General features: G+C 42.5%; 1 protein-coding gene across 1 annotated transcript in view; it reads left to right on the plus strand.

The window, feature by feature from the left end:
• Nucleotides 1-20,681, plus strand: part of IKBKE (inhibitor of nuclear factor kappa B kinase subunit epsilon) — a 75,687-nt gene that overhangs the window by 14,265 nt on the left and 40,741 nt on the right. The window contains exons 3-7 of the mRNA XM_075196156.1: nt 1,471-1,611; nt 2,047-2,176; nt 2,891-3,072; nt 3,526-3,686; nt 17,619-17,729. Of these exons, the coding sequence (XP_075052257.1) occupies nt 1,471-1,611; nt 2,047-2,176; nt 2,891-3,072; nt 3,526-3,686; nt 17,619-17,729 (725 nt within the window). The remainder of the gene's footprint in view (nt 1-1,470; nt 1,612-2,046; nt 2,177-2,890; nt 3,073-3,525; nt 3,687-17,618; nt 17,730-20,681) is intronic.

Consider the following 20,681-nt stretch of genomic DNA (forward strand, 5'->3'; position numbering starts at 1 on the left):
GGCTTTAGAGGTGACAGATTAAGTAAAGGGAGAACTATATCACCTGAGAATGATACTAGAAATATCAGTCATGCCATGTGTGTATCCAGTAGAAACAACTCTTGTCCGCCAGCAATTCAGCAATTGCTAATATAGTATTGCACTGGTTGATGGGCACTCATTACAGCAAATGACAGTTTCTATTAAAGAGTGATAAAAGTTGGACAAAACCATGTGTAATTGATATTCATGCAGGATACATTGATAATGATTGGGGCTGGACAGGAGTATAGGGGTGAATGAGACCCTGGGCAGAAGTCCTCTGTATGTAGGAGATTAGCAAGGGACTAACAAAAAGCAATAGTTTAAAGATAGTTTGAAGCTGTACATGCCAATGTAAAGAAGAGAGATTTAGGTGTTTAGTTGCAGAATTCCAGGCTTGTTTGTTTCTCAATGATAGTAAACATGGGCAGTCACAAGCCAGTTAAAAAGTGGAGCACATTGTGAATGCAGCTTGCACAGATCTGACGATGGAGATCTTTTATCTCTATGGGAAGTGTGCTTTTATACACACTGACAATTGTTTTAAGCAATGTCATGACCTAAAACAGAGAAACAGGTCTGTCCAGTGCTGGATACAAATGACAATTTGTAATGATTAGGAGTTTCCCTTAGACAAATGATCTCTATGATTAAATGTGCTGAAGCTGAACACTGGCACACATAAACTTGTAGGGCCCTGATTCACCAAGGCACGTATCTGCCGATTTCGCAAAAATCATCCTGCACATGCTTAGAACTAGGCGTTTTTCTGCCATATCTCTTGCTCCAGCTACAGGGCTAGTCCAAGTCCTGATCCGTAGAGATGACAGTCTCCTACACATGCAATAACATGTGTTTGCAATCAGGAACAACTGTAAAAACATTTTTCATGTTCAGTAGACATCAACAGCACCCTAATATATATATATATATATATATATATATATATATATATATATATATATATATAATTATTTATTTTCTGTGCATTCTTTTGCAAATTTAAAATCCACATAGGCTTTTGTGCAGTGTATTGTGTAGTAGATCTCAGCAGACCTATATGTATTTCATCTTTTGCCTGCACAAAGCCGAAATACGTGAATTTTAAACCGAACGCAGACTGCATTCAGTATGTGTGCCTTGATGAATCAGGCCCATAGTGTGTACAGTATGTGCTCTTTCTTTATGTTCCATTCTTCATTGACTATTATTGTTTTATGGCTTTTATGGAGTCCTGCATTATAACGGTAAATAATTAAGAGAACAAAGAAAACAAAGAATTACTGTTTGTATTTGTAGTTTCAATAGACACCTTAAAACCAGTTAAAATTCACAGCCTATGAAGAGGTGAAACCTCGGAGTTTGGAGATGACTTTGTATGCAGCACGTGTGTTGAAGCAGTGTTCTGAAGGTACACGCTTACCTGTTGTATTTCTTCTGTTCCTGCAGAAGTCTGGAGAGGAAGTGGCAGTCAAGGTGTTCAATAACACCAGTTACCTCCGGCCGTATGAAGTGCAGATGAGAGAGTTTGAGATGCTGGGGAAACTCAACCACATCAACATTGTCAAGCTCTTTGCAGTAGAGGAAACTGTAAGCCCCTATCTTACCTTTCTTAAACACAATCACACCTGCTATTTTCACACCCTGTACTGACTATTTATTTTCATGAAGCATTTCTTCAAAACACTGTTCTTTAATATTAGTTGTTTTGATGTTGCACAAAGTAATCAATTGTGCGAAATGTGAGTTAATCTCTGCCATGATTCATTTATTGAAATGCCAGGAAATTCCACTCTGTCTTTATACAGTACTGTCACAGTAGGTTCTATTTTTTAGTTAATAGTGTTCTATTTCCTGTTGCTGTATCCACCCCAACAGAAACTTTGCTTTTTGTTCATAGACCACTACTGATATCTTAGCTGTTTATATCATGATTCTGATGGCTGTACCTTCTGATTATGGCATTAGCTTTTGTCTGTATAGTTGCACCCAATTACTTCTCTCATGTTTCCTTCAATGTCCTAGGGCAGCACTAAGCAGAAGGTGCTGATCATGGAATACTGTTCTAGTGGGAGTTTACTTTCTGTCCTGGAAGAGCCAGAGAATGCTTTTGGTCTGTCCGAGTCGGAGTTTCTGATCGTGGTGCAGTGTGTGGGTGAGATTAACGTTAACAATTCTTCAGTAATAAAGTGTAAGTGGTTTACAGAGTGCAGATGCAGCGCAAGAGCCAAAGTTTCCCTGCCAGATGTAATATGCTGCCCATTGCACAACTGTGTCTGCCTTTGTGAGCTGTCCACAATCGGAGCACAAGCTGGAAAGTTGGTGGTTCCAAGTGGGGTGCAAGCATAAATATCTAGGCACAAAAGTGTGCCTGGCAATTTTTAACAATTCAAAGCAAAAATGGTGTATATTGGACTATGATATGACATGCAATTTTCTACAAAGCTTAAGAACTATTATTTAGCACCACTCTATTATACAGTGCTCTATAGAGAATATTTCATTCTTCACATGAGTCAGTGCCTCATTGGAACTAAGTTCTCTACTACACCAACAGAAACATACTAGGGTCCATTTAGTCAGAGGCCAATTAACCAAGCAGTATGTCTTTGGACTGTGGGAGGAAACAGAAGGACCCAGAGGAAACCCACGTAAACATGGGGAGAACATAAAAACTCTGCACAAATAGTGCCTTGCTTAGAATCAAACTCCTGGCCCCAAGGCTGTGAGGCCGCAATGCTAACCTCTGTGCCACTGTGCATGAATTGAAAGTGAAAATGTCACCTGTATAAGACAATATTAGCTGCATCACATGCCTACTGATTGGGATTTTTATGTTTCTAACTGTGTATATCTGTTTTGTTATCAGTGGCAGGGATGAACCACCTACGTGAGAATGATATTGTGCACAGGGACATCAAACCTGGGAACATTATGCGTTTAATAGGAGAGGATGGGCGCAGTATTTACAAGCTGACAGACTTCGGTGCTGCTCGACAACTTCAAGACGATGAGAAATTCATGTCTATATATGGGACAGAAGAATATTTGGTGAGCATGTATCTTTATTATTTAGTTAAAGTCTTGCTTGTGCACACATGGGTCAACAAGTTCCTTTCTCTGTCTTAACTGTCACAAAACATTCAATAAGTTACTTTTGTAAGCAGCATGTGCATTATTACTAGCCATCCATGTTATTCACTAGCCATGTTGTTTCCTTACATAAATAAGCCTAAAATGAGCAGCATTTTTGGGGAAAAAATTTAATTATTAATGGGATGATACAAAAGTGGTAAATCCAAGGCTTTGAAGTTAAGTTTTCACTTTCGTCAGCATGCCCATTTCTGTGACTAATTATCCAGTCCAGCAGACAGTTGTGATTGAATGTAGTAAAGTGGAATAGGGACAATTATCTAATGTATATTACTGAACTATATGCTGCGCTTCCGTTTTTCACCACATGGGTGTTAAGACTAAGTCTACCTCTTTGTTCTTTCCTGTAAGCATCCTGATATGTATGAAAGAGCCGTCCTAAGAAAATCCCATCAGAAGGCTTATGGCGTCACCGTTGACCTTTGGAGTATTGGGGTGACCTTTTATCATGCTGCCTGCGGAAGCCTGCCCTTCATCCCTTATGGTGGACCTCGAAATAACAAGGAGATCATGTAAGGGAGTGATTCCTAAAGCCTTTCATTAGGCAAATTCTGTCAGTTTTTTTCATGGGGAGCCAATATGTTGTAAATTTATGTTTATTGTTTGACTCCAAATTAAAAACAGTGATGCCAACGGATATGTACTTTTATAAATGGGAAGACATTGTCCCATTGACCATTACACCTTTTCATATTTTCATAATGCTCCCTCACCTGTTCCCAAAATGTTTGAGCAAATCATATGTTGTATTATTTTTCCTTATATGTCAGAACAGCTCTGGCAGAAAATGAATGAGAAATTTCTCACTAATAATTAGAGATTGCTGGCATATTTCGGTGATATATTTGGGTGCAATAAAGCCGACAAAAGTTAGAGGGATGTAAAAAATCTGATAAGTGTAAGCCCGACAAGCATGAAATATAGACTTATTAAGTTACAGCCAACATTCCCTTCACAATTACATCCCATCACGTGTAAAATCAGTTCTAATGGGCAGAGTGAAATTGCCGGTTTTAAAGCAGCAATGTCCAGACCCGCCGCCTGGTTTACATTTTGCAGACTATATTTCATGTTTTTTAGGGCTTACCGTTATCAGTTTTCTTAGGTCGCTCTAACTGTTGTCGGCTTTATTGCCGATGGAGAAATGACTACCACCGGGTAAAAGTGCATCCTACATCCTTATTGATGATGTAGCAGACATTTTAGACTCCCTTTTCTATCTATATGTATATGAAAGATGGAAACAGGTAAACTGGACAAAGCATTTTCGTTATGATACAATTGTATCCGCTCTCTGTATATTTGAAACCTCAACTCCTCCTTTAAGAGGGGTCATCATTACAGCTTTCGTTCAAGTGAGGCTGAGATTAACTTCTTTTTTTTCTCCTGGATTATTTGTTTTTACCACAGGAAAACTTACGCTGGTGCTAGAAAGTTTGTGAACCCCTCAGAATTTTCTGAATTTCAGCATAAATGTGACCTTAAATGTGTACATATCAAACAAAAATAGAAGAAAAGGAGAGGCATGTAGCAAAGAAGTGAGCAGCATGATGTTCGCTTTTATGGATGAGTACAGAGTGGGATGGGGGTCGAGGGTCAAAGGACTCCAGGTTTTGTAGAAAGAGAAAGGGAAGTTCTGTAAAATACTTGTCATTAGTTCCATCTCGTAGGAATACCAAATATTGCTCAATAGCTCTGCCATTGTAAGGAGGGGAGTAGCACTTTTCCAGGAGTTGGCTATGAGGCTGGTAGCAGTGCTCAGGATATGTCTGACAAGCCTATTCTGAAGTTTTGGAAGATCTGGAAATGGTAGAGGAAACAACACATACTTAGGGAGGAAGGGAGTAACAGTGTGAGTGAGGGTGAGAATTAAATCCTGGACTCCACACCAGAATCTCTGCAGGACTGGGCAACACCACCATATATGGAGGAAAAAGCTAGAGTCTGGGCAACCCCTCCAGTAGAGGGGGGGAAGAACCGTGGACTATTCTGTGCGGTTTTGTTAGAACTAGATACCATCTATACAAAAGCTGATAGGCTTTCTCCTTGATTAGTATGCTAATGGAGGTTTCGCTATTCCTGTCCAAATATCTGTCCAGTTATCAGCATCAGGGTCCTCACCAAGTTCCTGTTCCCAAGAGTGTTTGTGAGATGATTCATCAGAGGTGGTGGAAGACAACATTACATGGTAAAGGGTGGAGATAAGGTCTCTAGAAGAGGGACTGCAAAGACAGTGGCGTTCAAATGTCAACAGAAGGCGGAGGGCAGGTAGAGTGCCGTATTTGTATGTATTGATGAAAGATATGGGTGGAGAGGCTATATGACTATATTTGTCTTGTAGGCATGTGAAATTAGGGAAAGGGCAAGATCATTAAGGAAATTAATGTTCGAAGTAAGTCAACAAGTGAAGGCAGTAGAGGAGAAACCTGGAGGAAAATCCAGATTGAACCAGAGCGGTACCAGAGGGGAAGGAGACGGAGCCAGGGAGTTAAGTCTTTTGCAGCGGGACCAGAGTGTGAGTGACAGAGCGATAACTGGATGGGAGTGAGCCTCTGGGGAGTACCAGACAATTGCAAAGGTTGAAGTAGAGGGAAGGGAGGCGGATTCTATATCCACCCAAACACGAGACATTGTGCAAGTTGAGTGGCATTGACATAAGTACCTTTTAAGATTAGGTACAACCAAACCAACGGATAGTCCCGGTCTTTGGAAGATATGTGTTTTAACTCTTAGTTTTCAGGTTTATATTTTTCAAATAGAGCAGGGCCACCCAAACTCACATCTGATTGTCGCATTTAAGATCAGATTAATGCAGATGTTCAGAAAAGTTTAAAGGATTCACAAATTTTCTGGTTGGCCAATTTTCTCTTCCTGACAGTGTAACAGCTTTACTCAACCAATCTTTTGTTCTTCACGTAATTGAACTTGATCTCCCTGAACTGAAAACATGTTTGAATCGTGATCACCATTGACATTATACAAAGGTTTTGTCAGCTTGCTATCTGAGACAGTGCCTTTCCTGTTATTTTGATGTGCACACGTTTTGTTGCAGCCTTTGGCCCATCATTTTGTACTCTTAATTGTCGTCTTCAGGTGGTTACACACTTGGGTCGTGCATGCACGCTCAAGGTAACACTCGGGTAAATTTATCAAGTTGCGTGTTGAGATGTTGCTTATATCAACCAATCAGATTCTAGCTGTCATTTTGTAGAATGTACTAAATAAATGATAGCTAGAATCTATAGGCAACATCTCCACTTTTTCAAATCCTCAGCTTGATAAATTTACCCCTTAGTAATGTTCATGGAGCTCTTGTAAGACTCCTTTACACTTGTTTAAGAAACAGGCTGTGTTAATCGAGAGGAAGGCAATCTAAATCTCCCTGTTTGACAGTTGCCAATTTAGCCTCAGGGGGGAAAAATGTTCCTAACCCAAAAAATTACAATTCAATAAATTCTTTGCATCAATTAACCAACCATATATTATCCCCAGACAATTAGAGCTAGAGATACAATTTCTTGTTGGAAATCCATTTTCAGTTAGTGAATTTGCCATCACCACCTGATGTAAGAAATTCCTCAGGTTAACCACCCTTACATTAAAGAACCCTTTCATATTCTGATGGTGAAACAGACTTTCTTATATTCACAATTGATTACCACTTGTCCTCTGTATGGCCCTTGTTACAAAATCTATGCTACTTTTTCAAGTTTGACCCAACAATCCTCTCACCTATGGCAGACTCTAGTTGGCCTGATCTAATCTAGTTTATTGTTTATAAACCTGTTCATGCTCCACTGACCTATTGCAGGATTAAACTGGGGCTTTTCCATTTCATCCCCTATACAGGAAAGAGTTACCACTGGTGATAAGACTGAGCTGGTAGTGGGGAAGCCTATTTAACAAGTATAGCAGGGGTACCTGTACAACCGCCGTACCTCTTCTGTTATCACCATTTCAGTATGGCCAAAAGAGGAAAATAATTTTTTTTAAAAATGCTTTATTATTCAATAAGTATTTTTATAATGCCTAAGGTTTTAAAATATTTTTTGCAATATTTTTAATCTATTTTTACAATTTTTGTTTTGATAACAAAGTTCTGTACTGTGGAGCATACGTATTGTAACATCACAAGCCATGGCCCTATGTATGAGTCCACCAACCTGCATTGTGTATAGAGCATTTCTAGTTCTGCTCCAGAGGGATGCAGGTTACTGTTTCTCTGTTTGAAATTGTAATTTTTTGTAAAGAACGGACAGACAGCATGCCAACTAGGTTCAGTTTAAATATAAACACTTCAGCTCTCAGATTATTTTGTAATACTAAGGCGTTTTCATATATTAGTGTCTGAAAGTGGTTTTACTTGCTCCTCAAGATCTATTGAATGGCAGTGTTCATATGTTGTATGTGTACATGCCAGGCAACTGGAACAAAAACAAGAGTACTCAAAGTGCCTGTGTGTCGTTCATTCATATCTCAGCGCTGAAGTGTATTGTGTATGCAGTTCAGTTAACCTTACTGACCGAATTCACTACACACTAAAAAAAAGCAAGCATTAGCATCATTTACAGCGATACTAGCACATCTTTCATATGCTAACACAAGGTAATATCCACTGTGCCAGGAATCCTGCATGCTACTTTGTCAGTGCGGCAGAAGTTACCTTGCCTGTGAATGGGGCAGGTCAGCTGGCTCTCTATTCAGTGAGTTGTGCATGTTATCAGCACTGTCAAACCACACATATGCACAGTGCTCTTCAAGTGCCGTGTGAATGAGGCCCTTAACTGCGTTATGTGTGATAGTTATGATATAGTGTACTTTACAGAAGCAAATTGACTTCTGGCCATTATTTTGGACAGCATTATGGCAGTTGGCAATATATATTGACTGACAGCTTGTTTTTGTATCTATAAGGAAAAGAGAGCAGCTAGGGAGCGTAACTAGACATTTTTTGGGCCTCATAGTGATAATTTGGCAGCGCCCCGTGTACCATCCAGTCATGAAAAACTCATTTGCACACATGGGGTTTTGACAGGGAAGGTAAGCCTCCCTCAACTGGGGCCCGTAGTCACTGCAGCCCCTGCTACAACAGTAGTTAAGCCTTTGAGAACAGCCCTTTTGTCACTCACCGGACTGTGAGTGCTTCTTCCCGGACATTTAGGAACCGTGGCCGTCCTCCATCCTGAGGGACTGCGCATGCGCAGCCCTTTCTATACCTCCAGTGTATGTTCCTTTAACTTAATTGGCAGATCAGGCAACCTCCCTATATTAAGCACCTGTGGTCATCACCACATTGCCTGATCTTGGAGTCTCATTCCCCATGAGTCTCTGAAGGTGTTCCTGTGTTTCCTCGTTTATTCAGCCCAGCTGATTCTTGTGGTTTCCAAACCACTTCTACCTCTGTGGTTTCCAAACCACTTCTACTACTGTGGTTCCCATACCACTTCTACCATCTACTGTATCATCGTGACTGTGAGCTGATTCCTATCCGCTGCCTCCGTGCACTACAGTCTTCTAACCACTTCAACTCTACCTTGTATCATTGGGACTGTTAGCTGATGCCTATCCGCTGCCTCCGTGCACTACCGTCTTTCATTCACATCCACTCACCTGTTCATGATTGTGACTGCCAGCTGATTCCTATCCGCTGCCTCCGTGCACTACAGGCTTCAACCTGCAACTCGTCTGTGTTTCATCATCGTGACTGTTTGGCTGATTTCTATCCGCTGCCTCCGTGCACTACAGTCTTCAACCTGCAACTCGTCTGTGTTTCATCATCGTGACTGCTAGCTGATTCCTATCCGCTGCCTCCGTGCACTACAGTCTTCAACCTGCAACCCGTCTGTGTTTCATCGTGACTGTGTAGCTGATTCCTATCCGCCGCCTCTGTGCGCTTCAGTCTTCAGCCCTTGTCAACTCTCCCGTGTTTCCTTGAGTCTGCTGCCACTATTGCTACCCGCTACTCTCCGTGATCAACTGTTCCAGTTCAACTCTGCTCTGGTGTCCCATCGTTACTGCACCTGCTGGTTGCTATTGGCTACCTCCGTGTTCCCGCAGAGACCCGCTGCTGTTACTTCTCAGCGCTACGCATCCATCTACTGCTGATCCGCTCTCCACGCCTTCCTGGGTTCCCTGCTGGTCTACCTACCTGTGCGCTGCACCTGCTAGACCACCGCTTCACCCATCCAGGGACTTTGCATCCTGCCGGCCTCCTGCCGTTCAGGTATCTCTGCACTTCTGTCTGACTGCCTTCTCCTGAACCACGGTATGCATACTTCCCATTGACTGTGCTGTGTATTGCATACCTTGCTGGACTGTGTTGGTTCTCCTCTGGAGTGTACTATCCGCTGAGTCTATTGCCATCATTGACTGTGTTATCTCATGCTGGATTACTTCAAGAGACTTTCTATATTGGCAGTGTTGTTCAGTCATTTATACATTTATATTGTGCATATTACTGTGGATCAAAGTCAAGGTGCCCGTGTATATATTGTGTTGCAGTCTCTCCCCGTGCACCTCCTCACATATATATTCAGTGGTACAACTTGCTAGTGGCAGACCACTGACCCCTGTTTCCAGTTTCACCTGCTCCAGTATCCTCTCACATAGCAGTGGTACAACTTGCTAACGCAGACCACTGACTCCCCGGATACCTCCACTTGGATTCCATTCCTTCACTCAGACAGCGGTACAACTTGCTATCCGCAGACCGCTGACTCTCATCACCTCCTCGTTTCTGTTGGACATTCCTCCTCACTATAGCAGTGGTACAACTTGCTACCGCAGACCACTGACTACCTTCACGTGTCCTTTGTCCATACAGTTCCTCGTGTATTACTACCTCCATATTGCCAGTGCTGCTAGTCATAGACTTTCCTGAGCATCTCATCATCTGCTATTTCCTGTTCCGTGATCACCCTGCTACCAGAGTACCATATTACCACCTATACTGCTCTGGTAAGCCTATCACCTGGTGATCCCTGGGTAAAGACTCCTAGTGCCCGTGACAGTAAGATCAGGCCATGACAGACCCAGATACGGAATCTACCGCTAAAGAGATGCTGCAGCATCTGGTCAGCCGTGTGGAGCAACAGGATGCTCGCCAACAGCTGTTACTTCAATGTTACCAATCATTAACCTCCCAAGGAACATCTGGACAGACTGTTACAGCTAATATTGAAGCTCCTGTGCTTTCCTCCGTTTCCCCAGTGCCATCCCAGGTGTCTACAGCTCCTACGCTTCACCTGCCTACTCCGTCAAAATATGACGGGGACCCCAAAACTTGTAGAGGTTTCCTTAACCAATGTTCAGTCCATTTTGAACTCCAACCTCAAAATTTTTCTACCCATCGTTCCAGAGTGGCCTATCTTATCTCATTGTTTTCGGGACAAGCCCTGGCTTGGGCCTCCCCCCTGTGGGAAAGAAACGATCCAATTCTACAAGATAGTGCCAAATTCATTTCCACGTTCCGAAGTGTGTTCGATGAACCAGGTCGTGTGACCTCCGCTGCTTCCAGCATTCTTCGTTTGCGACAAGGCTCCCATACAGTAGGACAGTATGTCATTCAATTTAGGATCTTAGCCTCTGAACTTCAGTGGAACACTGAAGCATTAGTTGCCGCCTTCTGGCAGGGGCTCTCCGATAAAATTAAAGATGCACTGACTACCCAAGAGCTTCCTTCGTCACTAGAAGATTTGATCTCTCTTTGCCATCGTGTAGATATGAGATTTCGTGAAAGAGAGTCTGAGAAAACAACAGCTGTCAAAGCACCTCTTCGTTTAAACCCTCAATTTCGTCCAGCTCCATCCTCTGTGATTCCCATGGAGATAGGACGGTCCAAATTATCTTCAGAGGAAAGGAAACGAAGAGTAAAGAATAGACTCTGTATCTATTGTGCTGATTCCACGCATATGCTCAGCTCTTGCCCTAAGAGATCGGGAAATGCCAGGCCCTAACTAGTTCTGGAGAGGTGAAGTTAGGGTCCCTGGAGTCCTCTCCATTGGCTATGAAATCTAAAGTCTGCGCTTTTGATGTTACGATTTCCTTTGCTACCAAATCCTTTGAGTCACAGGCATTGATTGATTCCGGAGCAGCAGGAAATTTCATTTCTAAATCACTAGTGAATCAATGGTCCCTACCAGTGATCACTTTAAAAACACCCATTACTGTGACGGCTATAGATGGATCACGCCTCATCAATGGTCTCATCACCCAGAGTACGTCTCCAGTAACCCTTCAGATTGGTGTACTACACCATGAAGAGATTTCGTTTTTAATTCTTCCAGTTACGACAAGTCCGATTGTCTTAGGCCTTCCATGGCTTCAGTGTCACTCTCCCCAGATTGACTGGCGCACCCCTCAAGTTACGTCTTGGGGGTCTGAATGTCACCATCGTTGTCTCTCTCAAGTTATTCCTCTTAAAGTACAGCGATCTTCCATCTCATCTTCTTTCCCGGGACTCCCTCCTCAGTATGCTTCATTTGCCGATGTGTTTGATAAAGCTCAGTCTGAACGTCTTCCTCCTCATCGTTCTTGGGATTGTCCGATCGACCTTCTACCTGGCAAGACTCCTCCCAGGGGTCGGGTCTATCCTCTCTCGTTACCTGAAACTCAAGCCACATCTGAGTACATACAGGAGAATCTCCAGCGTGGGTTCATTCGACCTTCCACCTCTCCCGCTGGAGCTGGGTTCTTCTTCGTCAAAAAGAAGGATGGATCATTACGCCCTTGTATAGATTTTCGTGGACTCAACGCCATTACTATCAAGAATCGGTATCCCATTCCGCTGATCACTGAGCTATTTGATCGCATCAAGGGAGCTCGGATATTTACTAAGTTGGATCTTCGTGGTGCTTACAATTTAATTAGAATCCGTTCCGGTGACGAATGGAAGACCGCGTTTAACACCAGAGATGGGCATTACGAATATTTAGTAATGCCCTTCGGGCTGTGTAATGCCCCCGCTGTTTTCCAGGGTTTCATCAATGAGATCTTTCGGGACTTATTATATGTATGTGTCGTTGTCTACCTAGACGACATATTGATCTTCTCACAGGACCTGCCTTCTCATCACCAACATGTGGCAGAGGTCCTCTCCAGACTACGGAAAAACTCGTTGTTCTGTAAATTGGAAAAATGTTCATTCGAGTTACCCCAGATTCCATTCTTGGGGTATATAGTTTCCGGAGTTGGCCTGAAGATGGATCCAGACAAAGTAAATGCTGTACTACATTGGCCTCAGCCAACTACTCTTCGTGCCATCCAGCGTTTCTTAGGTTTTGCCAATTACTATAGACGCTTCATTCAAGACTTTTCATCCATTGCATCTCCCATTGTGGCCCTAACTCGGAAAGGGGCTAATACTAAGCAATGGTCATCTGAGGCTCTCCAAGCCTTTCAAATCCTCAAAGAGGCCTTCTCGTCTGCTCCCATTCTGCGACAGCCTGATGTGACACTCCCCTTCTTCCTAGAAGTAGATGCCTCTAATGTGGGCTTAGGAGCTATTCTCTCCCAACGCTTGGAGCAACAAAAATTACATCCTTGTGCCTTCTACTCTCGGGGTCTTCTGCCCGCAGAGAAAAATTATACTATCGGGGACAAGGAGTTGCTGGCCATCAAAGCTGCATTAGAGGAATGGAGATACTTGTTGGAAGGAGCTCGCCATCCGGTGACGATCTTCACGGATCATAAGAACTTGTCATATTTGCAATCTGCTCAATGCTTGAACCCTCGTCAAGCAAGATGGTCTCTTTTCTTTTCCCGTTTTGAATTAATTATAACCTTCAAACCAGCTGCTAAGAACAAGAAAGCTGACGCTCTATCTCGAGCTTTTGTGACGTCCTCTGATGTAGAAGAGGTTCCCAACCATGCTATTCTAGACCCCAAATGTATTTCTCTGGCTGCTTCATCCACCAAAATGCTACCATTTGGGAAGACCCTTGTGCCTCCTACTCTGAGGAGGAAAATCCTTTCGTGGTTCCATGCCTCTCGTTTTTCTGGACACGCCGGTGAACACAAGACCTTTGAGATTCTCTCTCGTAGTTACTGGTGGCCTTCAATGAGGAGAGACGTCAAAGAGTTTATTGCTTCCTGTGATTTATGTTCTCAGTTCAAATCCTCCCGCAGAACTCCAGCAGGGTTGCTGCGACCACTACCCATTCCGTCCAAGCCTTGGACCCATATTAGTATGGATTTCGTTACTGATTTGCCACCAAGTAAGAATCACAATACTATTTGGGTAGTGGTAGACAGATTTTCGAAGATGGCCCATTTCGTCCCTCTGTCCGGTTTACCTTCCTCGTCTACTCTGGCTGAACATTTCATTAAAGAAATCTTCCGCATCCATGGATGTCCGTCTGAGATTGTGTCGGATAGAGGAGTACAATTCGTTTCCAGATTCTGGCGGGCCCTTTGTAAAACCTTGGGCATACGATTAGCACTCTCATCGTCTTACCATCCGCAATCTAACGGACAAACGGAACGAGTCAATCAAGATCTTGAGACTTTTATTAGGATGTTCTCTTCAGCCAACCAAGACAACTGGGTAGAATTGCTCCCTTGGGCTGAATTCGCCCATAACAACATGTACCATGAGTCATCATCCAAAACTCCATTCTTTGTGGTCTACGGTCACCATCCGTCTTTTCCGGAATTTCCTGCCCTCCCGCCCACCCAAGTTCCTGCTGTGGAGACTGCTTGTCAAACCTTCAAAAATATCTGGTCTCAGGTCAAAACCTGTTTAAAGAAGACATCTAATAAATATAAGTCTTTCGCAGATAAGAAGAGGCGGGCTATTCCACCACTAAAAATTGGAGATCGTGTCTGGTTATCTACCAAAAATATTCGTTTGAAGGTTCCATCTATGAAATTCGCCCCTCGTTTTATTGGTCCATATAGGATCATTCAAGTTATCAATCCAGTATGTGTTAAACTTCTTCTTCCTAAGAATCTTCGGATTTCCAATGCCTTCCATGTGTCCTTGCTCAAACCTCTCATCATCAACCGTTTCTCGACTCCTCCCTCAGCACCGCAGCCAGTTCAAGTTCATCAGGAGGAGGATTTCGAGATTACTGAGGTATTGGATGCAAAAATTTCGCGAGGAGTCCTCCGTTTCCTCGTTCATTGGAAGGGCTTTGGTCCTGAAGAGCGTTCATGGATCAAAGCTGAAGATCTTAATGCTCCTGCCCTTCTGAAGAAGTTTTATTCCAAAAATCCGGACAAGCCCGGTTCCAGGCGTTCTGTGCCCACCTTTAAAAGGGGGGGTACTGTCACTCACCGGACTGTGAGTGCTTCTTCCCGGACATTTAGGAACCGTGGCCGTCCTCCATCCTGAGGGACTGCGCATGCGCAGCCCTTTCTATACCTCCAGTGTATGTTCCTTTAACTTAATTGGCAGATCAGGCAACCTCCCTATATTAAGCACCTGTGGTCATCACCACATTGCCTGATCTTGGAGTCTCATTCCCCATGAGTCTCTGAAGGTGTTCCTGTGTTTCCTCGTTTATTCAGCCCAGCTGATTCTTGTGGTTTCCAAACCACTTCTACCTCTGTGGTTTCCAAACCACTTCTACTACTGTGGTTCCCATACCACTTCTACCATCTACTGTATCATCGTGACTGTGAGCTGATTCCTATCCGCTGCCTCCGTGCACTACAGTCTTCTAACCACTTCAACTCTACCTTGTATCATTGGGACTGTTAGCTGATGCCTATCCGCTGCCTCCGTGCACTACCGTCTTTCATTCACATCCACTCACCTGTTCATGATTGTGACTGCCAGCTGATTCCTATCCGCTGCCTCCGTGCACTACAGGCTTCAACCTGCAACTCGTCTGTGTTTCATCATCGTGACTGTTTGGCTGATTTCTATCCGCTGCCTCCGTGCACTACAGTCTTCAACCTGCAACTCGTCTGTGTTTCATCATCGTGACTGCTAGCTGATTCCTATCCGCTGCCTCCGTGCACTACAGTCTTCAACCTGCAACCCGTCTGTGTTTCATCGTGACTGTGTAGCTGATTCCTATCCGCCGCCTCTGTGCGCTTCAGTCTTCAGCCCTTGTCAACTCTCCCGTGTTTCCTTGAGTCTGCTGCCACTATTGCTACCCGCTACTCTCCGTGATCAACTGTTCCAGTTCAACTCTGCTCTGGTGTCCCATCGTTACTGCACCTGCTGGTTGCTATTGGCTACCTCCGTGTTCCCGCAGAGACCCGCTGCTGTTACTTCTCAGCGCTACGCATCCATCTACTGCTGATCCGCTCTCCACGCCTTCCTGGGTTCCCTGCTGGTCTACCTACCTGTGCGCTGCACCTGCTAGACCACCGCTTCACCCATCCAGGGACTTTGCATCCTGCCGGCCTCCTGCCGTTCAGGTATCTCTGCACTTCTGTCTGACTGCCTTCTCCTGAACCACGGTATGCATACTTCCCATTGACTGTGCTGTGTATTGCATACCTTGCTGGACTGTGTTGGTTCTCCTCTGGAGTGTACTATCCGCTGAGTCTATTGCCATCATTGACTGTGTTATCTCATGCTGGATTACTTCAAGAGACTTTCTATATTGGCAGTGTTGTTCAGTCATTTATACATTTATATTGTGCATATTACTGTGGATCAAAGTCAAGGTGCCCGTGTATATATTGTGTTGCAGTCTCTCCCCGTGCACCTCCTCACATATATATTCAGTGGTACAACTTGCTAGTGGCAGACCACTGACCCCTGTTTCCAGTTTCACCTGCTCCAGTATCCTCTCACATAGCAGTGGTACAACTTGCTAACGCAGACCACTGACTCCCCGGATACCTCCACTTGGATTCCATTCCTTCACTCAGACAGCGGTACAACTTGCTATCCGCAGACCGCTGACTCTCATCACCTCCTCGTTTCTGTTGGACATTCCTCCTCACTATAGCAGTGGTACAACTTGCTACCGCAGACCACTGACTACCTTCACGTGTCCTTTGTCCATACAGTTCCTCGTGTATTACTACCTCCATATTGCCAGTGCTGCTAGTCATAGACTTTCCTGAGCATCTCATCATCTGCTATTTCCTGTTCCGTGATCACCCTGCTACCAGAGTACCATATTACCACCTATACTGCTCTGGTAAGCCTATCACCTGGTGATCCCTGGGTAAAGACTCCTAGTGCCCGTGACACCTTTGTTCTTGCTTTTATATATATATATATATATATATATATATATATATATATATATATACATACATACATACATACATACATACATACATACATACGAGTAATAAAGTTCTACATGCATCATTTCAGAAACAACAATTTAAAAATGATATTTAAAGGAAATGTAATTTACAATTATCAACACGAAGGTCAGCAAATAGTTAGTGACTCATCGATAGGTTCACCTGGAAATCACATGCGCTCAGGAATTATTTTTTTTATTACTAAGATGCCAAACAGCCAGGCTATTGTATTTACCACTACAGAAATACACTGCACTTCCCATAGCTTTAACCTGCTCCAATGGCTGCCTAGAAGGTGACAGCAAATTGATTAACCAGTTTATAAATTAATCCATAATGCCTCATTTTGTTAAATTACAATCTCACACTGCTGGATATAGTTTCTTACATTAGCCCCCTAAAGTTAGCTGTTTAAGTCTCTCATCATCATCCGTCAGCTACAACATAGATTGTTCACTGGGCTGTATAGGTAGCTGTATAATAGGTATGTCATTGGGCTGTATATAATAAGGTAGTCATGCAGCAGTATATTATGGTACTCATTTCTGCTGTGTGGTAATTAGACACAGGGTAATAGAATGGTCATTGGAACTATATTACATGGGGATCATATTCAGCATTATAGCATATTGACATGTTTGTATGAGAACTGTGACCTACAAAGTTTGAGCAGTATGTCCAGTGTTTTTTTGTTGTTTTTTTTTGTGGTGGGTATTTAAAAATTTGGTTGCCTTAATCAAATAGATAATCTGGTAACAAGTAAACTATTTACATTAGAAAGAGAATATTGACATGAATTAACTACACATAAAGGTTTCTAACTCAGTGGTAACTTTTGAGCATGGCCAGCTCTACCATTAAGTGAACCAAGGCGGTTGCCTAGGGTGCCAATTGTTAGGCGCCCTAAACCGCTGAATGAATGGCATACAGCCTTTCATCCAGTCTTTTTAATGCCCCCATGGTGCCCAGCCACAGAGCACCTCCCACTGACATGGAGGTAAAGCATCCACCAGCTTCTTAGCTGTGAGCCTGCCATCTGCTGCTCCTCCTCTATGTCTGTGATAGGCTGGGAATGCGGCATTTGGCTATGATGTCACAACCAAACGCTACATTCTCATTCTGAGGAGCAGAGGATGGCACTCCCGTCTCCTGCATGAACCATTTTTTTTTTTAAAAAAAACAAAAAACAAACAAAAATATTTTCCATTTGTTTTACTAACATACAGGCACAAAATAACGACAGAAAAACCACAAGGAGCCATTGCTGGAGTGCAGAAGAAACTAAAGGGCCCCATTGAGTGGATTTACGACCTGCCAGTTAACTGCCGCCTCTCAGAGTAAGAAAATAGGGTTTTTATTAAAATGTTTATTTTCTTGGAGTCTGTCGTTACAATTTCCTTGTTTTTATCAAATTATTATGTTGCTTAAAGATCAGATAATGACTGGTTACTATTTAGTGCCACATTCATAATTTAAACTATTGTGTTCGCTCATCAGATTTAATGTGGCGTTAGTGACTTCTGATGTCTGGGATCTTCCCACCCTATGGAATAAAGCAGAGGCTTGTCTTGGGAAATTATCTACTTAGCATGCAATTAATGATAATGTGTTAATTCACCATTGCAATCTGTTTTCTGTAAGGGCAGTGTAGCCCTGCATAACAGTAGGAGCAGGGTAAAGGGTCAGGAATATTTAATAAAGTTTTTGTGTTTACTGGCCCCTTAAAACAGAGCATTCAAATCGGGGAGGAAAGCGGATTATGAAATAGTCGTGTCACCTTTTCACATAAATTTTGAACCCGGTGTTTCCTGAAAAGTTTAAGAATTGTGGTAAAGAAACATTTTCTAAAACAGAGCCAGAGTAGAAGTGACCTACATACAGAAGTAGCTTCTACATCAGTGTTACCCAGACTTTTGGGGTCTACTTTTTGAACAGTCTTTCACTGTATATATAGTTGACTATTATACAGCACCTCTTGTAATAATTCTCCTTGATGCATGAAATGCAGCATAAACTACAGCAAGATATTCCAAGAGCACAAACACGAAAACATTACTTCATTGCCCCCCCTGTTCCTTTATTGCCCCTTCTTTTCTCCCTCTGCCACATCTTTCCTTACTTCCTAAGCAATATAATCAAGTAATGCCTTTCTAATGAAGCATCTCACAGATATGAGAGAATCAATGTTTTAAACAGCAACATTTAATTACAAAATTCAAGGACATACCAGCAGGATACTTATGTTATATATGTGGAACTGCCTCTATCCCCCATCCCCATTCCCATATATGAGTCACCTTCCTTATTTCACTCAGACCTGGAAAACCAAATATATAACATTAGTAACCAATTATATATTTAGTTATGAAATCCCTTGTTTGTTTTCCCCAATTGGCTGCAGAAACAATTATCTGAGCAGTTAATTTTTTAATTCCCCTTTTGAAGTATTCTATGGTTGGTCTCTTCCTCCCGCTGTCGCCCCTTCACCCCCAATATCACATGCAGAGCATAACGGTGCTGAGTTTCCTCCACCACGGTCAGTAAGTGCAGAGAGACACATTTTCACACACTGAGCTGCGGTGGTGGCTTCCCAGACATCTTCTACCAGCCATTGTCCTGCAATAGACTGTGATCAATCACTTAAGCTGTATACACATACTACAGGCTTTTTGTCCAATAATCGGCTCAACCAGCTGACATATGACTGCTCGTTCGAAAGTCAGGTCAGTGTGTGTAGTTACACGATGGTCGAAAGTCTGCCCAAATGGACGATTGTCATCTTGTTCGGTTGGTCGTACCGTTAAATATTTTCATTCCAATCTCCTATCCAATGTGTAGTGTGTATAAACTTCCGACCGATCCACGACAATCCTCCGATACTTCTTCGATCTTTGAATTTGTGATGCCTGTACCAGTCCCACGTGGTGCGGTATCCGCACATCACTGACTTGTGTTTTGTATAGTTGTGTATTGCACCAGTCTGGTTGCAGGCCATTTCACTTGTAAAAAGCATGTGTGTTATTACCCTTTGCATCTATATTGGGAACCTATTCATATTTACCCTTTATAAACTTATACCTTTATAAACTAATAAACTTATAAAGTCATATTAACCTTTAATAACTAATATTTGTAAAATACCCAGAATAAACCACACAGTTTTATTGCAGGAAAAAGTACAAAATTTTTTATTGCAGAATATGACAAGTGAAAAAAATAGTATTACACTTTAAAGGTGCTAGTGGTTTGTGGCAGAACAGTTCCAAACAGCATACACATTTCAACAAAAATGTTCTCAAGTATTTTAATTTTTTTCTTGATGTCTCTTGGGTTTCTATTCCCTTTGATTTCTTTACTTACGAAACAAGGAAATAAAAAATGTTTACCATTAAACTTCTATATCTGTGATTTATATCCAACACCAGAAATACTCTCATCTGCTCACCTTGCACACTGCTCGAGATCATATTATGTTATGGTCCCTCTGGCACAATCGCAATAATAGCGGGCTTAACCTCCATATATTCTGGAAAACAGACGCCAGTTTGGTTATTATAACGGTACAGGTATGTGCCCAAAGCATTTAGTTTTTTGTTTGATAACAGGTGTTACATTAGTGGTATAAGTGGTATCTAAACAGGACTTTTCACCGTTATTTCTTTGTTCTGACAAAATAAAATCTATGTTACAAATCAGGTGTTTGCATTGCTTCGTGTGAAACTAGAATACATAATACATAATACATAAAATCCTTTAAACAGGTACACTACACGTGCTACTCACTTTTTTTTAATGTCGTAGTCCTACTGGTCCAGTACTTTTACCATCATATCCACCTCTCTTGGGCTCATTGGATTTGCTCTTTGCTCTTCTTGAGCATCTCCATCCCCCACCTTAACTTTTTCAACATTTTTTGGCTCTTCCAGCATCATCTCTGACTCTGTCTCTGTCTCCATAGCTGCAACCCCCACTGACACCTTCTCCTCACCCGCCATCTTCTCACGTTCCTCGGCGCCAGACAGGCTCCTGTCATTTTATACACTCAGACATGGGTGTTCGTCTCTGCTTCGGACCAATCAGCGATGATGCCCGCAGAGAATAACCTTGTGTATGGAGATTTTGGGCTATTACTTTAACCTGTACAGGACCATTACATACAAAGGGATTTTATTATTAGGGAATAATTATTGCATTGCACTTTACAAGTTAAATGTTTTTTTCTAAATTTTATGTATGGTAATAAACTTCAATTTTATAGGAAAGAATGAAGAGACAGTGTGGTCTTCTCT

Source organism: Mixophyes fleayi, chromosome 2 (genome assembly GCF_038048845.1).
Source record: "Mixophyes fleayi isolate aMixFle1 chromosome 2, aMixFle1.hap1, whole genome shotgun sequence".
NCBI lineage: Eukaryota > Metazoa > Chordata > Amphibia > Anura > Limnodynastidae > Mixophyes > Mixophyes fleayi.